The following is a 20,540-nucleotide window of genomic DNA, read 5'->3' on the forward strand; positions in this document are numbered from 1 at the left end:
GTGGTCAGTTGTGGTGTGAGGAGTATAAATGATATATGTGAGGGGTACAGTGTGGTCAGTTGTGGTGTGAGGGGTATATATGATATATGTGGGGTACAGTGTGGTCAGTTGTGGTGTGAGGGGTATATATCATATATGTGAGGGTACAGTGTGGTCAGTTGTGGTGTGAGGGGTATATATCATATATGTGGGGGCACAGTGTGGTCAGTTGTGTTAGGGGTATACATGATATATGTGGGGGCACAGTGTGGTCAGTTGTGGTGTGAGGGTTATACATGATATATGTGGGGGCACAGTGTGGTCAGTTGTGGTGTGTGAGGAGTATATATGATATATGTGGGGGCACAGTGTGGTCAGTTGTGGTGTGAGGGGTATATATGATATATGTGGGGGCACAGTGTGGTCAGTTGTGGTGTGAGGAGTATAAATGATATATGTGAGGGGTACAGTGTGGTCAGTTGTGGTGTGAGGGGTATATATGATATATGTGGGGTACAGTGTGGTCAGTTGTGGTGTGAGGGGTATATATCATATATGTGAGGGTACAGTGTGGTCAGTTGTGGTGTGAGGGGTATATATCATATATGTGGGGGCACAGTGTGGTCAGTTGTGTTAGGGGTATACATGATATATGTGGGGGCACAGTGTGGTCAGTTGTGGTGTGAGGGTTATACATGATATATGTGGGGGCACAGTGTGGTCAGTTGTGGTGTGTGAGGAGTATATATGATATATGTGGGGGCACAGTGTGGTCAGTTGTGGTGTGAGGGGTATATATGATATATGTGGGGGCACAGTGTGGTCAGTTGTGGTGTGGGGGGTATATATGATATATGTGGGGGTACAGTGTGGTCAGTTTTGTATGTGAGGGTCAGGTGTGAGGAGAATATGGGACGATGCCAACCATATCTGTTTTATAAACCCGCAGAGAGTCATGGATGGAAGAAGTCTCCTGGAATATCAGACAGAAGGGAGGAGACAACATCAGGGACGTCACCTGTAAGTCATTGGATGACACTGCAGCCTCTGTGCAGGACTGGTATATACTACTATATGCTGGTACATACTGGTCTGTGTGTAGGTTATCATATATTATTGCGGTATTATCCAGTCATTATGTAGTGGTGATAATCCTGATGTAATGTTATTATTTGGGCCTAGTACAGAGGTGTTATTAGTGATATCGCCCTTTGCTCGGTGGTGTTTGTATAATAACAATATGGCGGTAAAGATCATCAGTAAATGGAGTTTATAGTTGGTAAATTATTGGTAATACCGGTCATGTTGTGGTAATCCTGTGGGTCAGTTTCGAGGGATCATTTGTAAATAGTAGCGCTATTGTTTGGAATATTGGTCTTATGGTCCTTTTATTTGGTAACAGTTTTGTCTTATGATTATTCAGTAATAATATGGCGGGAGTATTTTTTAGTTTGTCATGGAACAAAATTGGAAATGGTTTAGTAAGTAGAAATTTATCTAAAACTAAAGATACCATTGTTTCTAATATCTCTAGAGCTTTGGAACTGTGTAACTATGTTATATCTTTTTACATATATTGTTGTGGGAGGGGGCCCCACGTTGGCTGCCGAGCTGGGGGGGCCCCATCCTAAATGAGGTGCTCCATACCACTGGGACCCTTAATCTGGCCCTGCTGTCACATGATTGTGTTATAAAGCAAGTGATCTGCAAATGTGTACAGCACGGGGATGATACCTGTGTGCCATTATTTTTCACATTCCCATAGACTCCTATGAGAAGACACAGGCTGCCACCATGGGCAGGCATAGGACCTGCTCTGAGTGCACGGGTCCATTGAAATAAATGTGTCAGTGTAACAGCCACAAAAAAAGGGGGCACTTACCCAATTAGGTTTTAGCATGTAGTTTTGAAAAGCCAAAGAATCTCCTCTTAAAATCTACACACAAAAACCTCAATGTGTGAACTCCCTCTAAATAACACAATTCTGTCTTCTCCCACCAGCCACCAGGGGGAGCTCACTATATACCTCTGTATACAGATCCCAATGGAAGCATAAAATAAAACGCTAAGCATCTACTGAAAGTAAATCATCTTTTTTCACAGAACACTACAGTATTTCCAAATATCCCATAAAATCGCACCATTGTCGCAGCACAGAGATATCTGCTCTATTGAGGTGACTTGGTAACTAACAAAATGGAATGAGGCCAGTGAGTGCGCAGCAATGAAGTTACGGGCACAAAGGTGAGCCAGGCGCGGCCCCGCTCCGGAGCGCGTGCACTGCGCGGACGCCAGCAGACGCCGGTCACCTATGCGCGCATGCGCAGGATCCCGAAGGGTTCTCCATGGGAAAGGGGCCGGGAGAGTGGATGGCCACGCCCACGTTCGGCAGGAAGGGTGGCGCTGGACGGCGGGTGCCAGGCAGGCGTGTCATCGCGTTACACTGCGGAGCATGGGATGTGTATGAGGGGCCCCCCTCCATAACAAGAGCCCCCCTCCTCACCCCGAAGAACGACTCCTGCGAGCCAGGCCCGGGACAGCGCTAGCGGCGGGAGACAGGCAGCATGTCGCGCTCCGTGCTGCAGCCCAGTCAGCAGAAGCTGGCCGAGAAGCTGACCATCCTCAATGACCGCGGCATCGGGATGCTCACCCGCCTCTACAACATCAAGAAGGTAACAAGAGGGGGGGGGGGCGCGGAGGATGGGGGTTATACCCGGGCTGATGGCTGCTGCTGGGGGAGATGAGGAGGAGGAGGACAGGGCGGTGCAGGATGAGGGATCCCAGCTGCAGGAGGAGGAGGAGGAGGAAATCCTCCATGTTATTACTGATTGCAGGAAAGAAATCTCTGCTGACATCACATGTAATGTGCCGGGGCCCGGTGTCATGTCAGGCCCGGGGCCCCACAGGATGTCACACTGAGCAATGTGTGATGTCATTACAGGCGCTGTATACATGTATATACAGCCTGATGGCCTCATGTACAGTGTATACATGTGTATATACAGCCTGATGGCCTCATGTACAGTCTATACATGTGTATATACAGCCTGATGGCCTCATGTACAGCGTATACATGTATATATACAGCCTGATGGCCTCATATACAGCGTATACATGTGTATATACAGCCTGATGGCCTCATGTACAGTGTATACATGTGTATATACAGCCTGATGGCCTCATGTACAGCGTATACATGTGTATATACAGCCTGATGGCCTCATGTACAGCGTATACATGTATATATACAGCCTGATGGCCTCATGTACAGCGTATACATGTATATATACAGCCTGATGGCCTCATGTACAGCGTATACATGCGTATATACAGCCTGATGGCCTCATGTACAGCGTATACATGTGTATATACAGCCTGATGGCGTCGGGTACAGCGTATACATGTGTATATACAGCCTGATGGCCTCATGTACAGCGTATACATGTGTATATACAGCCTGATGGCCTCATGTACAGCGTATGCATGTGCATATACAGCCTGATGGCCTCATGTACAGCGTATGCATGTGCATATACAGCCTGATGGCGTCGGGTACAGCGTATGCATGTGCATATACAGCCTGATGGCGTCGGGTACAGCGTATGCATGTGCATATACAGCCTGATGGCGTCGGGTACAGCGTATGCATGTGCATATACAGCCTGATGGCGTCGGGTACAGCGTATGCATGTGCATATACAGCCTGATGGCGTCGGGTACAGCGTATGCATGTGCATATACAGCCTGATGGCGTCGGGTACAGCGTATGCATGTGCATATACAGCCTGATGGCGTCGGGTACAGCGTATGCATGTGCATATACAGCCTGATGGCGTCGGGTACAGCGTATATATACAGGGTGCTTTTATGTTGCATTGTGTGTGTGTATATATAAAATATAAACACATGGCTGCCATTATACCTTGTGTATATACCCACATTGCCTGCTATCATGATAGTGATAGCATTGTGTGTATATATACAGGGGGCTCTCATGATACAGTGTGTGTGTAATTTATATATTACACACAGGGCACTCTCATGTTACAATGTGTATGTATGTTATACAATATATAGGGCTGTCATGATACACAGGGGAGCTGTTTTGATAGTGTCTATATATACAGATGGTCTGTCATATACCGTGTGTGTAATATATTATACATACACACACTGGGATGCGGTCTTGATACAGTGAGACTTGGATTTGTATACAAGTTGCACTTCTGGGCTGTACAGGGGGTCCATGATGTATAAAGCAGCATTACTATGTCAGCCCTGTGATGTAGTTACAGGATGGATAGGGGGCGCTATCTGCTATACTAATCACTATTCCTTAGAATTCGTTCCATGTCGTCACATGATCACAGCCGCTGCACCAGGTGATAATTGTTCGCCACTGTCACCACAGGTATCTGGTATCTTGGATGGGGATTGGCAATGTTGGAATTACAATAGATATGGAAATTATGTTGCTGTATTGCCCTATATCAGTGATGGCAAACCTTTTAGACACGAGTGCCCAAACTACAACCAAAACCCACATATTTTTCGCAAAGTGCCAATGTAACAATTTAAGCCGTAACTTCTGACTCCCCGCTCTGTCACAGGTTTACATTGTATCGGCCCTGAGGACATCAATACAGTAGAAAGAAGGAGAAGAAGTTTGGATCATTATTGTAGCTTCCTTCTAGGGTCCTGGGCTGCCTGGGACTGCAGGGGGTGTGTCCTGTCTGGCGAACCCTGCCCTGGTGTGATGGCAAGGGTGCCCATTTAGAGGGCTCTGAGTGCCACCTCTGGCACCCGTGCCATAGGTTCACCACCACTGCCCTATATATTAAGCCACGCTTTTCTTATAACCTCCACCTTTTGTTATCCCCCTGTTATTCCTCCAGGACATATAAGTAACTTTATAGCTGGTTATTTGGGGCCTGTCCCACACACTGTGATTTTGTCCAGTCAGTGCTGACTATTTCAGACTATGGGGTCATTCTCCTCTTATGAAGTGGAATGTGGACACTCAGTTGTTCAATTTTGTTTATTAATTTGTAGTAAGAATAACAAAGGAACAGCATCATATTAAGAATGTTTGATTCATACCGACGTGTCAGGAGAAGTGACAGATGCTCTTTAGAAGGGTTTTCTGAATACCGAGAGAACTAAAATATTAAAGGGGGAATCGTACCAAACCTTTCTATAGCATAACCTTGATGCATTTAAAGGGGTTGTCCATGAAGTTTAGTGATGGCCGATCTTCAGGACAGGCCATCAATAAATATTCAGTGGGAGGCTGAGCCGCCCTCCTTGGACATTTCTTTGGGCCTGACAAAACAGAACCAGAATCAGATGGTTCTGCTCCCATGTAGTGACTGAACTGCCACCTAAATTCTCTGTAAACCTTCTGTCAATAATAATGGTATGTGAAGGTGTTTGCAGCTTTAGGTCATGTTCACATGGTAAGTATTTGCTGTGGATTACCGCATGTAATGTGTTTTTTTTTTTTTTGTTCTGTTTTTTTTTAATACAAGATTTTTTTCCCCCTTTTTCTCTACTGTAAATGCTGCTGATTTTGCAATAGCAGAACATCTACAGCAAATCCGTACAATGTCCTTCAGTAGTTCTGTGTTCTCAATCTGCTCCATGATATTAAAGGGGTTGTCCACTTTACGTAAACACTGTATTTGATATTGTTTGTGTAATAGAAAATTCCAAAATTTTTCTCTTATGCTTTGTGTATCAATTCCTAATGGGGTTTTCTAGATCTCTGCTTGCTGTCATTCGATAGGAAGCTTTATTGTTTGCTACCAGTGGATAATAACGGGTCCCTGGTCATGTGATGTCACACAGGTGCACGGTTTGTTACAGCAATCAGAGCAGTGTGATGTAACTAACTGTGCACCCGTGTGACATCACATGACCAGGAACCGGCTGCAGCTTTTTTATAGCGTGACAGCAAGCAGAGATCTGGAAATTGTATTTCTGGCACTTGACACTCAATTCCTTTTTATCTTCCTATCTTTTGCAAACAAATTTAGGACATAACAGGTAGATGGTAAGAAATTGAAGTCCTCTCTGGCACTTGGGTATTTTACCTAGTACTAGTATTTTCTGCTCCAAGATACCAGGGGTTTTCATGAGCACCACTCACTATTCTTTATCAGTTGTGTCTGGCTGTTGATGTGACACTCTTATTTCTAGGAGATCTAGAAAACCATGAGGAATTGATATGAGTCAATACTTCAACAATTTCATTAGAAAATGACCGTCCATATTGTATTCAGTCAAAAATGCATGAGTGACCACCAAACCAAAGCCAATGGACCCTGTTCTAGTCAGTGGGATCTTTTGGGTTTTCTTTGTGTCTGGAATCGGTTTTCAGTCATTTTCATTGTTTTGCTTATGTAAAGAACAAGAGAAATGGGGACACAGAGATATACATAACCCCACACCCCGTATCTGGATAACACAGGAGGTTATGGGCACATCTTATCTACCACCTCTCCATGCAGGTAGCCAGACAGATTATTGTGGCAACATGACTGAAAAACTTAGAAAATAGTCCAGATGTCTAAAATGCGATTGTTACCATTGTTTTCCTGTAATTCGATTTGATCCACAGGTAGCATGTTATAGAGCAGTTGGAGCTGGACAGATGGATCTCTACCTACAATATTCTATCAATGATAAATTTCCTTCCAATATCTCAATCTTGGCCTTCTATGGGATTAGGAGTCCAGTGGGCTGTCTGAAATGGGAAAATCATCTCCATATCTATAGGGTGTGTTCACACGTTAAGTTTTTCTAATGAAGTTTCTGATGTCCAAACGAAGGAGTGAAGTGAAGGAGGAGCATCTTCTCTCAATCGGGTGAGGTCCCACATTACACTTTGATTCTGCCTAAGAATGGAATCAAGGTGCGCCATGGCCCCATCCCATATGTATTTCTACGGAAACGCATGCGATCGGAAACAAGCACCCGGCGTCTTAAGTTTAAACCATGCAAGACCCTATGCAACGCGTGACCGTAGTCCGATATGTTCTCACCCATCTGTTTATGGCTTAAACTGCATCTGAAAAACCTGAACGTGTGAACGCACACAGTCATACGGAAAAGGCTTTTCCCTCCACTGGACTCATAAGCCAAAAATTAGAAGAGATTTAGCTCAATAAAATATAAATTATTGTAAGTACAGACAAAACTATGTATGAATCTACTTAGTTCCTCCAACCAAAAACGTTCATGTAAATGTTCCCATTAGCATTTTCAGGTGATACTATTGACCCTGTAACTGTCCTTCACTGGGTTCCCCTTCTCTTGTTATGTAGTAACCTTCGGACTCAACTTAAATATCTGAACGTTGTAGCAAGTGAAATACAGCAGTCACTACCTGTGGTGGTCACATTACTCCTTTCCTGTAAATCAGGTGCCACCTTATCATATGGGGCCTCAATAATAAAGAGCCCCCTAAGATCTCCTGGGGTGCAGTGTTGGGGTACAGATAACTTTTACCGTTTAATACAGTCCCAATAAATTAATGAGATTTATAATATCTTGTGTCTGCAGATTTTTGCACAGAAATTGACATAAATTTTGTGCTGTGGATTCGAATTGGAAATCTTTTATATTGGTGGAAATTTTCACTTAAAGCACATCTACCACCAGGATGAAAGACACTATGGTAATGATTTGCACACAGTCCTTAATCCTAGTGGTAGATGCCCTTTAAAGTGGATGACAATCTACATAAATGAATTGATTTTTAGAGAGGAATGCTCTGCAGCGTGTGTGGGATAACCTAAGGCCGTGTTCACTTACTATACTGTAGCAAAAAATAACCCTTGGGCCGCATTCACACATGGCGCAAATGAAAGGCTCCACCCCTGATTATTATATGTGCTACCGGAACGTTTCTGAAATGCTCATGAAATGTAATGTCAACTCCATGTTTGTTCTGGGGGTGGAGCCTTCCAATTGCGTTTCAAAAGGTGATTGTAACGCTGTGTGCGAATGCGGCCCAAGGGTATTGTTTTTCTGAAGTATAAGTGATGTATGTTTGCGCGGGATCTAATAGCTGACCAGCAGGGACTCTGTAAGGCCCAGTTCACACCTGTGTTTGTTATTTTCTGTCACTAAAACGATAATAATTTTTAGTAATAACTTGGAAGTCGTCCCCCGTAGTAAATGGAATGTAGGTGAGAGCTGTGTCCTGCTATGGGACTTGCCAAACCTTTTAATCCCCCCAGCATAGAGCAAATCATGGGGCCTTGCGATCACTTATTCTGTATGGGTTTTGGCTGTCGGACCCCCTGCGATCATAAATTTATCCTGTGGATAGGGAATAATTGTTAATCATTAAAAGGATTGACCTAACTGACCTACCTCAGTATTTGGTGGCCGTGATGACAAGCCCCTTTTTGTGTCATCATTTTTCTAAAACTAGGGTTAGCCCCATCTGAGGTATTTATGGCCTCACACAGTGTCATAAATACCTTTTTATAGATGTGGGTCCCACCTCTGAGACTTGTACCCATCACCAGGGGGCAGTTGACCCCGGTCCAGTATTTATGGCATGTCCCATGGATATATCCTCAGATAAGAAATCCCATTTAAGATCCTGTTTGACACCGGATTATTATTGAGAACTGCCACAGATTTTGGTCACCTGTGTGTCCCTGTGACAGCCCCCAGGGTCAGGATCTTACATGGTTATCTTGTGCAGTAGAACACAGCAAGGTTAAGAATTGAATACTTCAATTGGAAAGCAAAGTGCAGAGTCTCCCCGCCATCTTCAACAACAATGTTTTATAATCCGAAGGCCTGAAATTGTCTGCACAGAACATACCTGGAACCCTTTCCATAGAGATCGATACGCCAGCTCCTCCTGACCACTACTACCTGCGACCACGAGGCTGCTGTAAAGCGTATCACTAAATGCTGTTACTACAGCTCAGACTACAGAATAAAATACTACTGTTAATACTACAGAATAAAACGAAATTTGCATCACATTCCCTTGAACACTGTACGTTATGGTCCAGCATAGAAGATTTTTTTTTTTAATTCTATCTGGGTAATGAATCAATAGCATTTTTTTGCTCTGCCTAGTGTGCCACATTAAAGGGGTATTCCCACAAAGACAAGTTTCTTAGAGGACATCTACCACCATGATAAGACTATGCAAATTAACCTGAGGGGCTCAAAGCTCCATTGATTTCTAAAGTGCTACGGAATTTGATGGCCCTATATAAATAAAGATTATTATTATTAACACCTATGGAGCCTCAAGCCCCTCAGACTCATTTGCATACAATACTTCACCCTGGAGGTAGATGCCCTTTAAATGTACTCGGAATAACAAAAAAACACATCCTCTAACTCCATGTTATTCACAAAAATTCAGCATTTCACAGATATAATTCCAACCTGTCTCTATCGGTCCTCGTGTACACAATTTTGATTGTCCCTGGGCCCGACCCTGGATCTACTGAGTTTAGGGTTGGCAGTCATATTGCTCTTCTATCTGACACTGCGCTGAGCTGCGCTCTGCTTTCTGCCTCTAGCCCCCACCTTTGCATTCCAGGACGAGCTCACACAGACACTGACTTCCTTTCGGCATTTACACATCCTGAGGAGAGTAAAGCTACAGACAGATATAGCAGAGCTGATGATATCATGTGTTATATGCATCTCATGCATCTCCTCTTTCATCTAGCTAAATGAAAGTGTATATAAACCTGTACCCTGATAATCTAAGCACATTGTCAGCACACAGCATCTCAAAGCACAGAGGAATCATGAAGTGTCTGCTTTGAGAGTCCCTTCTCACACTCTGGGATTTTACACCGACCATCGCTGGAGCTAAGAGCTGATAGGAGCTAAAACTGCAATAAAATTGAGCTAAATTTTAAAGTAAGGGGTTAAAAAATTTATTGTATAAACCTCACTAGGGGATTGAAATTTGAGAATTTTCTTTCATGGGAAACCCCCCTTAATGTCAATGCCACAACTTTGCTTTTTTTTTTTTCTTTCATCCTGCACTTCACGTTTCCCGACCCATTTTGGAATTTGCCGAATTTGTCAGACCAGCTTTTCCTATTTCACCTTCATGAATGTGGAGTAATTTCACTTTTCGGCCATGCACCAACTTATTAAGCCCTTGCGACACAATCTAAAGTCTGTCTATTAAACCACACAATATTTAAGCCAAAAACAGACCATTCAACACTATTAATGATTGCCCCCTAGTGCGTTTTTAAATGTTTTCATTAACACAAAGTAATGAGGTAAATCTCCTCTCCTTGGCGGTTGTATTGTTTTTCAAAACGCAATGTACACGCCATGTGTTAATGCGGCCCCAAAGACCCTCATTCTCAGTTGGGGTCCCAGCAATCAGAACTTTATTCCTATTATTAATATTTCAATGTTAAAAAAACTTCATCAAAGGGGTTTTCCCATAAAGCAAGTTAGGCCCTATCCACCGGATCGGTGGGGAACGCAGTGATGGGATTCCCACGAGATTGGGGGTCTGTTGAACCCCCCGTAACACCCCTCCTCGGCTCCTCGAGATTACCGGAGCTGCAAGTTGTGCATGCATTCACTGTGCCAACACTGATACGCCCATCTATCCTATGGATAGGGCCTAACTTGCTTCTTGGGAGAACCCCTTGAATCACTGTTTAGGGCACTTCATGATTGCTTTGTGAAATCATCACTAATTTGATCTCTCTGTTACTACAAAGTACAGAAATGTAATCTTCTAAAAGAAAAAAACTTTCTTTTGTAGCAACCAATCATATTGGAGCTTTATAGCTTAAAGGAAACCTACCACTTTAAAATGGCAATTATAACCCTCAAATACTTTGCTCAGGGTGAGCTGGTGCCGGAGCATATCTTCATTATTTGCAGAAACCGCTGTATTCCTTTTTAAACTGTTTTATTCTTTATATTTCAACCACGCTTCGGCGCACCATGTGTGCGACGGTGCGTGCGCCTTATTAGGAGGTGGCGGAGAGCCGGTGATGTCACCGAGCTCTCGGGCACAATAGCGCCTGCGCAACTTCAAATTTCTAACCGGGCCGGCTTCGCACGCGAAGTTGCGCAGGTGCGAGTGCGCCCGAGAGCTTGGTGACGTCCCCGGATCTCTGGCACCTCCTAATCAGGTGCACGCACGGTCGTGCGCATGGTGCACCGAAGCGTGGTTGAGATACAAAGAATAAAACAGTTTAAAAAGGAATACAGCGGTTTCTGCAAATAATGAAAATATGCTCCGGCACCAGCTCACCCCGAGGGTGAGGTGTTTGAGGGTTATACCTGCCATTTTAAAGTGGTAGGTTTCCTTTAAGAGCGAGATACAAATGGAAAGCTCTTCTCTGATTGGTTAATTGAGGCAATTAAGACTATTTTGTTTGTAAATCTGCCCATGGTCATTCACTTTATACATTTTTGAGTTATTGCCCCCATTAACAGAAGGCATTAAATACTAGAGCAGAGGCTTCTTCCCTACAGCAGCCAATCACAGCTCAGCTTATATTTGGTTTTGATAAACTAGACTTCCGTCTATAGTTAGTAGAAATTCAAACTACTTCCTTTTCCATTGATCAACTGTGTGATTCCGATTCTGCAACTTCTCCGGGTGTGTCGCTACATTGTTTCTACATCATTTCTGCGCCATCTGTCAATAGTGATGTGTTTATTGACCTTCCTCAGCTGCCAGACAATAAAGACTCTTATCTTATAGATATATAGGCTAAGAAAAAGGGAAGTGTTTTTCTATATGTTGGTTATTCTATGTAATGGACGGTTCCCATACACATCACAAGACTATATTGCTGGCCATGGGTGCAATCGTTCATGACAATAGTTTATGGGTTTGCACCAAATATTCAAGTTATTACTTATACAGAGGATTGGGAATAACATGCTGATCGGTGAGGGTCTCCACCAGTCACGAGAATAGGACGCCCAGTTATCCACAGATTCTCAGTAGGGGGGGATTTGACACTATTTCCAGCACTCAATTAGACAGTGACAGTGCCGTAGGTTTCCGGGCATTGTGCTTGCCAATTACGACACACTCATACTATTGAATGGAGCAGAGGACAAATTATCAACCTGCCGCTCCAACCATTAGTGAGAACAGGACCCTAGTTCTTCAGATTGATGGAGGTCTCCTTCTCTTTATCGTTGGCGGGGGTTGAGGGGAGGGGGGTCGGTCGGTTCTCAGGAGTCGGGCCATCACTAATCAGATTTTTGGCCCCTATCCTATTGATGGCAGTAGATTTGTACGGCCCCATCATAATTTGTCCATGTGCTATCCATTGAATCAATGGATAACGCAGACAAAACGACATTCTCAAGCATAGAGCCTCTTCTGACTACAGCACAATCCTCCATAGACTATATGTACGAGGACTAGGACTCTGTCCCTGATACAATCAGGACCAGAGACCACAGGACTTGTTGCCAGGAGTGTGTGATTCTTAGTCACAGTGCAGATGACTGACTTATCAGATGTCTGTCTGCAGTCTGATGGCAGCAACTTCCTCAACAGAAGCAAAGCAGAATTACTGAAATGAGCCATTGTGGTTATGTGGTCAGGATCCGCTGTACATTTTGGTTGAATAGTGGGAAATACATTCAGCGGTGTCACCCGCAAGGTTAAAGTACAATAATACAAATCTAGTAGTAGTAGTAGGGGTGTCCACAATACCAGAATTTGGACTATGATACTGATACTTGCAATTCTCCATACCAAAAAGATCCTAAAAAAAATACAGAACCTTTTCAACAGAATAATAATACTGAGCTAATGGTTTAATACATTTGCTGTAAGGAGTCATGGGGGAGGAGAAGAGTATTACGGGCCTGACCGCTCCCGGCTTGAATAATGTCCCATAAGACAAGTATCATAAGATACCTTCAGCAGCTGCCAGCTACCATGTATCTGGTCTATGGACACCAATTTAGCCAGGAGGGGGAACATCCCAGCATGACTTTTCTCCACCCCTGTGACTCCTTAATGGTCATTTGTATCCAGCTTTAAAAAATGTATTTCGCTTAATGCCAAGTCTTTCAGTATATAGAAGGACATCATTGTGATCCTGGACAACAGGTTGGTGGTAGTTTGTAGGACTAAATCAGGTTTACTTTGAAAATTAAATCTGCATTGTGATTGGTTGTTATGGGGACCAAAGCCCCCGTATACATCTAAAACATAAGAATCATAAAAACATGAGAAATTAATATTGAAGATGAAGAATTGTAATTTCTATAAGACTAGCCCTCCCCATTAAATATTCCCTATTTGTTCAGTGTGTCGGTAGGGTCTGAATAGTCAGATTTGCAGGAGAAAACTGAATAGCGGATTTCTATTCTTGACATAGCAATTAAAACTGGCTGTGAAGCCTCAGCAATCCCGGGTTGTGTGTAGGAGGGAATCCGTGCGGCTGACGTTCATCAGGGCTGCAGAACATTGCAGAATAGCTGGAGAGTCATACAGCCTGTACACGATTCTGTTCTAGCAAGTCGTTAACTAAAATCTTAAATGAGGAAATTGCAACGTTCTTGTATCCTACATGTGACTAGGACCTGATATTAAGATGGGAGCCGTTATCAGCCTGCCCAAACGGTTTCAGGAGGAGGGGGGCTTATCATTATTAAATGACCCCTGAGGCTGTAGTCAAGTGTTGCATTTTGAAACGCCATTCTAACGCAATGGGGTGGGGCTTGGGACAATTGCGTATGTGCAATCTGTAACCAGCACCAGATTTTTGCATTGTTTATAGCTAAAGTACATGGTGCTCATTCCCGATTCAGTGAAAACACATTTGAATTTTGTTGCAAAACACAATTCAACCCACGTCTTGCACTTGGCCACAAGGGGATCAGATGAACCCGGAGTGTCCCTTTAAATAAAATCTACCATCAAAATCAATCATGATGGACCAGGGACACTTACTCATAGATCCAGGCACGGTGACTGTGTTAATCTTCTTATATTTGTTATCCATTGCTTCCTTCCTTCTAAAATCAACTTATTAAAACCCCTCTGTGCCGTAGCTTCATAGGATGTTACAAAGAGCAGAGCAGGTCTCCCCTCCCCCTGCACTTCCTGTTGCTAGATTACACAGACACAGGCCGGTGGGAAAGAGCTGGGGGTTCGGTGAGATGTGTTCTTCTCATTGTAACAGCCTGTGAATCTGCAGCACTAAGAGGCTCTAGTAATTCCCCTAGAGCCCTTCAGGCTCATTAGCATAGTTTTAAAAGTTGATTTTTAGTAAGAAGGCGGCCATGGGAAATAAATATAAGATTATTACCACAGTCACGGTGCCTGGATGTATGAGTAAGTGTCATGGTTTATCATGTTCGATTTTGATGGTGGATTTCCTTTACATTATAGCTCTGAGCTACAACTAGAGCCCTAGATAGTAGGTGACATACTTTTCCACTTCACAACACTGATGCCTTTACAGCTTGTAGGTAACAAGTTCACTTAAATTTTTAACACTGGAAAAAAAAAAAGTTGGAACTTGAACCTTCCCTCTTCATTAGATCTTCATTAGTGGATGTGGCTTTAATTAAAGAAATGGAAGTTGTACTGCAGCGTACCATGACCCCGATCATTCCCTATACAATGGGACTGCAATGCAACTGGAATGGGGAGAGGCTTGGCCTATGTCTGGCATATGTGTTTGGACTTCTAAACTCAACCGTAAAGTGTGAGCGCAATCTCGTGGCCCGAGGTATGAAACTATATGAGCTAAATTTTACTTAGAAATGAAATGATTTAATTTTCTACATTTTCATCACACAAATGACAGCATGTATTAGGTGAAACCTGTCAGCTCCCTCCCCCTGCCTGTTTTAATAAATATCTATAGATAATAAGTCTGTAGCTTTTGTTCTAGTAGTTTCACGTGACATGTGGTGACCCCATGTCACAGAACAAGGTCGCATTTTGTGGATCAAACACTGCCATGGGGGAAGGACCCAACTATCATAGATATAGGTGATGCAAGGAGTGATCATGTTTTCAGTATGTAGGGATGCAGGGATTCCTTGTGTTTGGTCCTTGAGATGCATACACCATACAGTGGGGCACATTTACTTATCCAGACTGTCCAATGAGGATTCGGAGCTGCTGCGATTCACTAAGATCGTGCGTCCAATTTCCTGCATGTGTCGCTTCCCCCGCTGATGTCCTCCGGAGTTCACCATCTTCTTCCTGGTGTATGCGAGTGCATTCCGTGGTTTGTCCGAATTAGTCGGATTGTCCGGCCACGACCCCCCGATTTTTGTCGCATGAAAGCCGGCGCCCATGCACCACAATCCGATTGCGTGCGCCAATTCAGCGCAAATCAGAAATAGTCGGGGAAACCCCACGGAAATGCGTCCAACGGACCCTTAGTAAATGTGCCCCAGTGGGTCTCGCAACCCTCATCTGCATCTTACACAAGCTTTAGGGTGCTGTCAGAAGTTAGCGTTTTGATTCCGTTTTGAAACTGAATCAAAGCAGTTAAACAATCCTAGACACCGGGTGCTGGTTACAGATCACATGCTTTCCGTAGAAGCGCATATGCTATTGGTCCGCGGCACGTCCCCGTGAGCTTTGATCATACAACAGCTTAAAAGAGGAGATTTGTCTAATTACATTGTGTTAAGATTTGCGTTAACATTGTGTTTACACCACATTTTGTCAGCGCATTGTAATTGGGCAAATATCCTCTTCTCAGCTATTCTATTGCGTTTTGAAATACAAAGCACATCTGACCACAGACTAAAATTATTCTAAAACCATTGTTAAAAAAAAAAACTTTTTTTTTTTTTTTACAATACAGTGAACCCTGTATGTTCGTCGCAATGGGGAATTATGTAACTTTTTATTCTAGCCGTAGATGTATTATTTAGTTATTCTCTTTAGGAAGATGATTGCAGATTTTCTGGGTGTAGTGTGGGCAGATGTCAGACTCGGGGGGATGGGAGTGTCTGTGTTTCTGAGGGAGAAGCTGTTCTTCTACATCGATGGGTGTTACATGAAATATCTGATGCACGGATTATTACAGCAGGAAATAGTCATCGGCTGAATGTTGGTGATCAGCTCCCCAGGCAGGGAAAGGTCATACAGTAATACTATGTACATTAACCAGCCAGGGAACAATGGCCGCTGCATTAAAGAATGCTACAGAGTTTTACTTTCTTTATTGCTCGGTTAAGTATCTCAACTATCTCAGAAACGTTGGGCTTTATCTCTTCAGAAGCCTTGCAGGCAAAAAGAGGGACAACTGCCAAAAGTGGCCTATTAGAGAGCTGCTTTATTTTCTAACATGCTCAGACAACTGGAATCTGATTGGTTGTCAGGGGTAGCAAGCCAACTGATCTGCACTGGCTGCTTGGTATGTAAAGTCTACCCAATAGAGATGAGCGGACCCAATGATTGGACGTTCCCCTGGCCAATCATAGCCATGACTAGTTGCCAGGGACGTCTCTGGCTACCGGATTGGCTGTTCAGTCGCCATCTGGCAATATGTTCTGGCAATAAAGCGGGTTTCCAGTATAACTGATATTGGTGGCAGTGAATACAAAGTCTATGCTCCTCCTCTTCCTGTGTGTCGGTTTGATGAACAGGAAGTGTTAGCTCAGCCAATCACCTGCTTTATACCTCACCAGTGATTTTTGGTTGAGTGGTCATTTTCTGGGATATCTGTCTATTTTAACTATTAGTGCTACATTTTTCCTTATGGAAAATCCCTTTAATCCCAAGTGACTCCAAATACCATGTCTTGTGGTATAACAAATGGACGGCTCTTTACGGTCAAAATCTACTTGTCCCTTTTGTTATTTTGTGAGCACATATTTCCCTTTTTGCCTTCTTAGTTTAGTTTACCTCAACTTGTGTGGATGTGGCATTGATGATGTATTTGTAGGTTCCTAGGTGGTCTTACAGCTGGTGACCGTTCAGTTTGGGGAGGGAAGAGGGGGTTGGTACAGTAGGTACATCGCCTATCGTGCTGTATACATTTATCTGCATATATGGACATGGGGTAACATCTATTTATGCTACAATAAACCTGTTATATGTTGTGTGATTTCTAATACCCCTCAAATTTTCAGGAGGCACTGATACACAAGGTACAGGAGATGCATAAGAATTTTAGGAATCATTATGTCTGCTTGTATGTTTATTGTGGAGTTTTTACAAACTTTATTGTATCAATTGTGTGTTCTTGGAGGGCGGGGGTGATTTGTTCTAAAAATGACTGTTCTGTTAATAATTCTGCTGTAAGTGTACTGATGTTAAAGGCACTCTAACCCGAAAGTGACAGAATTTCTAACCGCCCTCTATTACCTTCTGTAGACACTTTTGTCCTTCCATGGGTGACATTGAGGCCTGCTGTAGCAGTGGCAGTGCCCCAGAATGTTCTGTTGTCACCTGATGTGAGGAGAATGGGTCTTCCTGTATTCCATTAAACGGCTCATGAAATGTACATTATTAAACTAGTGATGCAGGTCCTGGAGTTTTCATAGTAAAAATCAATAGTGTTCTGAAAAAAACGAAATATGGGGGAAGTAGATACATCATTCACTGCATGAACCAGGACCTCTGCTGCTGTCTAAAATACTTGTTTTCCATTATAGAATAAGATTGTATTTTATTGCTTTGTTACAGTATTAAATAATTCCAGTTTATGAATAAATTGACAACTGGGAGTTACCATTCTACGTATGAAAAAGAGGGGTGTTCCTACATGGTTTCATACTGACGTCACCTTAGGTTTTCTCCCCTAACTGGTAACTATTAGTTATCAATTTTTTTGTGATTTTTCTAGGAAGAGTTGGGCTACCCGCACATGAACGTGGCCAAAATTGAACATGAAAACTGGATGTTCATGTCCCTTCACTGCCATTTTTCACAGATCCTAATAAACTAAAGAGTGAAAAATGTTTCTGACTTGGGCACTGATTCATTAAAAACTATTGCTTTTATAGGAGCAGCGTGCCAGCCTCCATAAAAAGGTTGGCACACGGTGTGCACTGTCATAAGGGTGAGGACGGATGCCGGATTCTACCATGTATATTAAAAACAAAATACTAAAAATTCCCCCAGGTCCCAAATCATAATGCATATGGGAAACAGAGTACTTATCAATTGTTAAAGGTGTCACCTCCTTGCCTGATCTTTGATCAAAAACATCCAACCATAGAGGTCGTGGAGTTGACCAATCATGCCTCATGTAGCAATTATAGTGCTCAAACCATATTCTAAATTATTCAGGAGAATAACATGTAAAGCACACTTTAAAGTGTAGGCACTATGTGTAAGTTTCTCGGTTTATCATACTCTAAAGGAATTCTACCATCAAAATAAAGTGTAAAGGAATTCTACCATCAAAATAGAGCATGATAAACCGGAAAAACGTACTCATAGTTCATGTAGACACTGTAAGTTTCTTATATTTGTTATCCATAGCCTCCTTTCTTCTAAAATCAACTTTTTAGTTATGCTAATGAGCCTGAAGGGCTTTGGAAGTTGTTACCAGAGCCACTCCGTGCTGCAGCTTCCAGGGCTGTTACACTGTACTAGAGCACTTCCCACCCCCATCTGGCCATGCCTGCTGTAATCTCATACTTTGGGAGATGGAAGTGTTCCATCACAGTATATTAACCTCCGAAACCAGGGCAGGGTAAACCTGGTAAACTCCACAGGAGCCCTTCTGCCGCATTAGCGCAATTTTAGAAGTTGAGTGTTGAAGGATGGAGGCCATGGATAATAAATATTAGATTATCACAGTTGCAGTGCCGCGGGGTCTATGGTTTATTACCAAGCTTGATTTTGATGTTAGATTTCCGTTAAAGAACATTTTACGTTGCTAAATTAGTTCCACCTCCACCCCCTTTACTGTACTGTCGTCAGAAGAGTAAGGTTAGAGTGCCTTTAAGTGATGTTTTCTATGTGTGCTCCTTGTTGTATATATATTGCATGTTTAGCTTGCTATAAAATGTCTGTATGTAATTCTCTCTCTCTTTATTTAAATGCTTTCCCAGCAAGGACAAGTTTGGAAGGTTTGCATTGCTTTTCACCTTCCCTTTGCCCTATGACTTCTCTCTTTCTATAACTTTACAGCATGGCCCCCAAAAGATCAATGAGAAATCTAGTCCTCAGCCTCTTCTTCTGTTGACTGCTGCACCATGCCACCCAGCATGCAGGGACAGGTGTGCATGTACTCTATGCCGCTTCATGGTCCTCTCTTTGTTTTTAGTGTCACCTGTAGACTAGTTATTTTCCCCACACAAACCCTCTTTCCATTATTTTTACATATTAAACTTTCCCACAATTCCTAGCATGCATAAACACACACAATAAGAGGGGGAGATTTGCGGTAAGTGTCTGAGAGCAGAACTGTCCTAGTTGCCCATGGCAGCCAATCAGAACTCGGCTTTCATTTTCCCACAACTGTTGATAATATGAATGCTTAGCTCTGATTGGTTTCCACGGACAACTAGACCAGTTTTACATCAGATGCTTATGATAAATCTCCCCCTATATAAAGTTCATTGTTGCATACTGTGCAGGCTAGCACATATTATTAAGTGATGCCTCCCACACCCCTCTGCCTGCCCTTCCCCGCATTATTTAAGTGCCTTATTGGATGACCGTTCCCGGTGCTGTGGGCTCTACCGTCTTCGGAGATCATAGCTATAATCTGTACTTTAGACATACTAGTACCATGCTGCTGTGTGGAGCCACTCGTGGTTGGTTCCATCATCTGTGGGACAATGATATTGGTGGTTCGCTCCTGTAGGTAGACCCACATAATCCAGGTAAGAGGATAGGACAATTAGGGAAGACCCCTCTTACAGACTTTTGCGTTTCCACCTAGTATGTTTTGTATGACTCCTGTAAACTTCATTGTTAAATCTTTCTTCAGTTTATAATGAGATGAAGTGTAATATGATAAAATATTATATTAATAATGTTAGAATATTTCTGCTGCCTTACGGTAGGGAGCTAGAGACGTCGCCAGCTACATCGTTCTATGGTCTTCAAGGGACAGTATTTTACCTCTGCCTACTAGTTCTTTTTTCCCCACAAAGAGACCAGATTCTGGACCCAGTTTAATAGGAAAATTTCCCCTTCTCAGCCAATACTCTGGCTATATGAAGTGAAATTTGTTGTGTAATTGTGTCCTTTTACACCAAAAAGGTCTAGATGTCCTCTGATCTGGCTTTGTAATTTTTATATAAGTCTTAGGCTACATTCACACTACCGTATGGAGGACGTATATACGGCCGATATACGTCCTCCATAGACGGCAATGGGCGCACATGCGGCACCGTACCTCTCCGTACCCGGGAAAAAGATAGGACCTGTCCTATCATTACCCGTAATACGGCGCCGTGCGCCATAACTTCCTATGGAGAGGGGCGGGGGTGAGCTGCGCTCACCTCCTCTCCCCGTGCACTGCTACGGTACGGCGGGCAACGGCAGTGTGAATGTAGTCTTACCCAGTTATTGGTCATTGATCGGTGCATGGAGGACCACAATTTCCGCTTCCTAACACAAT

At 43.2% G+C, this 20,540-nt stretch overlaps 1 protein-coding gene across 4 annotated transcripts in view; it reads left to right on the top strand.

Moving 5' to 3' along the window:
* The first annotated feature begins 2,333 nt into the window (after nucleotides 1–2,333).
* NCKAP1 (NCK associated protein 1) overlaps nucleotides 2,334–20,540 on the top strand; it is a 73,112-nt gene continuing 54,905 nt past the window's right edge. For 2 of the 4 annotated variants that reach the window (XM_072121568.1, XM_072121569.1), the window contains exons 1-2: nucleotides 2,334–2,651; nucleotides 19,021–19,038. In XM_072121568.1, coding sequence (XP_071977669.1) covers nucleotides 2,544–2,651; nucleotides 19,021–19,038 — 126 coding nt within the window. In that variant the 5' untranslated portion in view covers nucleotides 2,334–2,543. The remainder of the gene's footprint in view (nucleotides 2,652–19,020; nucleotides 19,039–20,540) is intronic. The other 2 variants (XM_072121570.1, XM_072121571.1) reach the window with 1 other exon arrangement.

Source organism: Engystomops pustulosus, chromosome 8 (genome assembly GCF_040894005.1).
Source record: "Engystomops pustulosus chromosome 8, aEngPut4.maternal, whole genome shotgun sequence".
In the NCBI taxonomy this organism is placed as follows: Eukaryota; Metazoa; Chordata; class Amphibia; order Anura; family Leptodactylidae; genus Engystomops; species Engystomops pustulosus.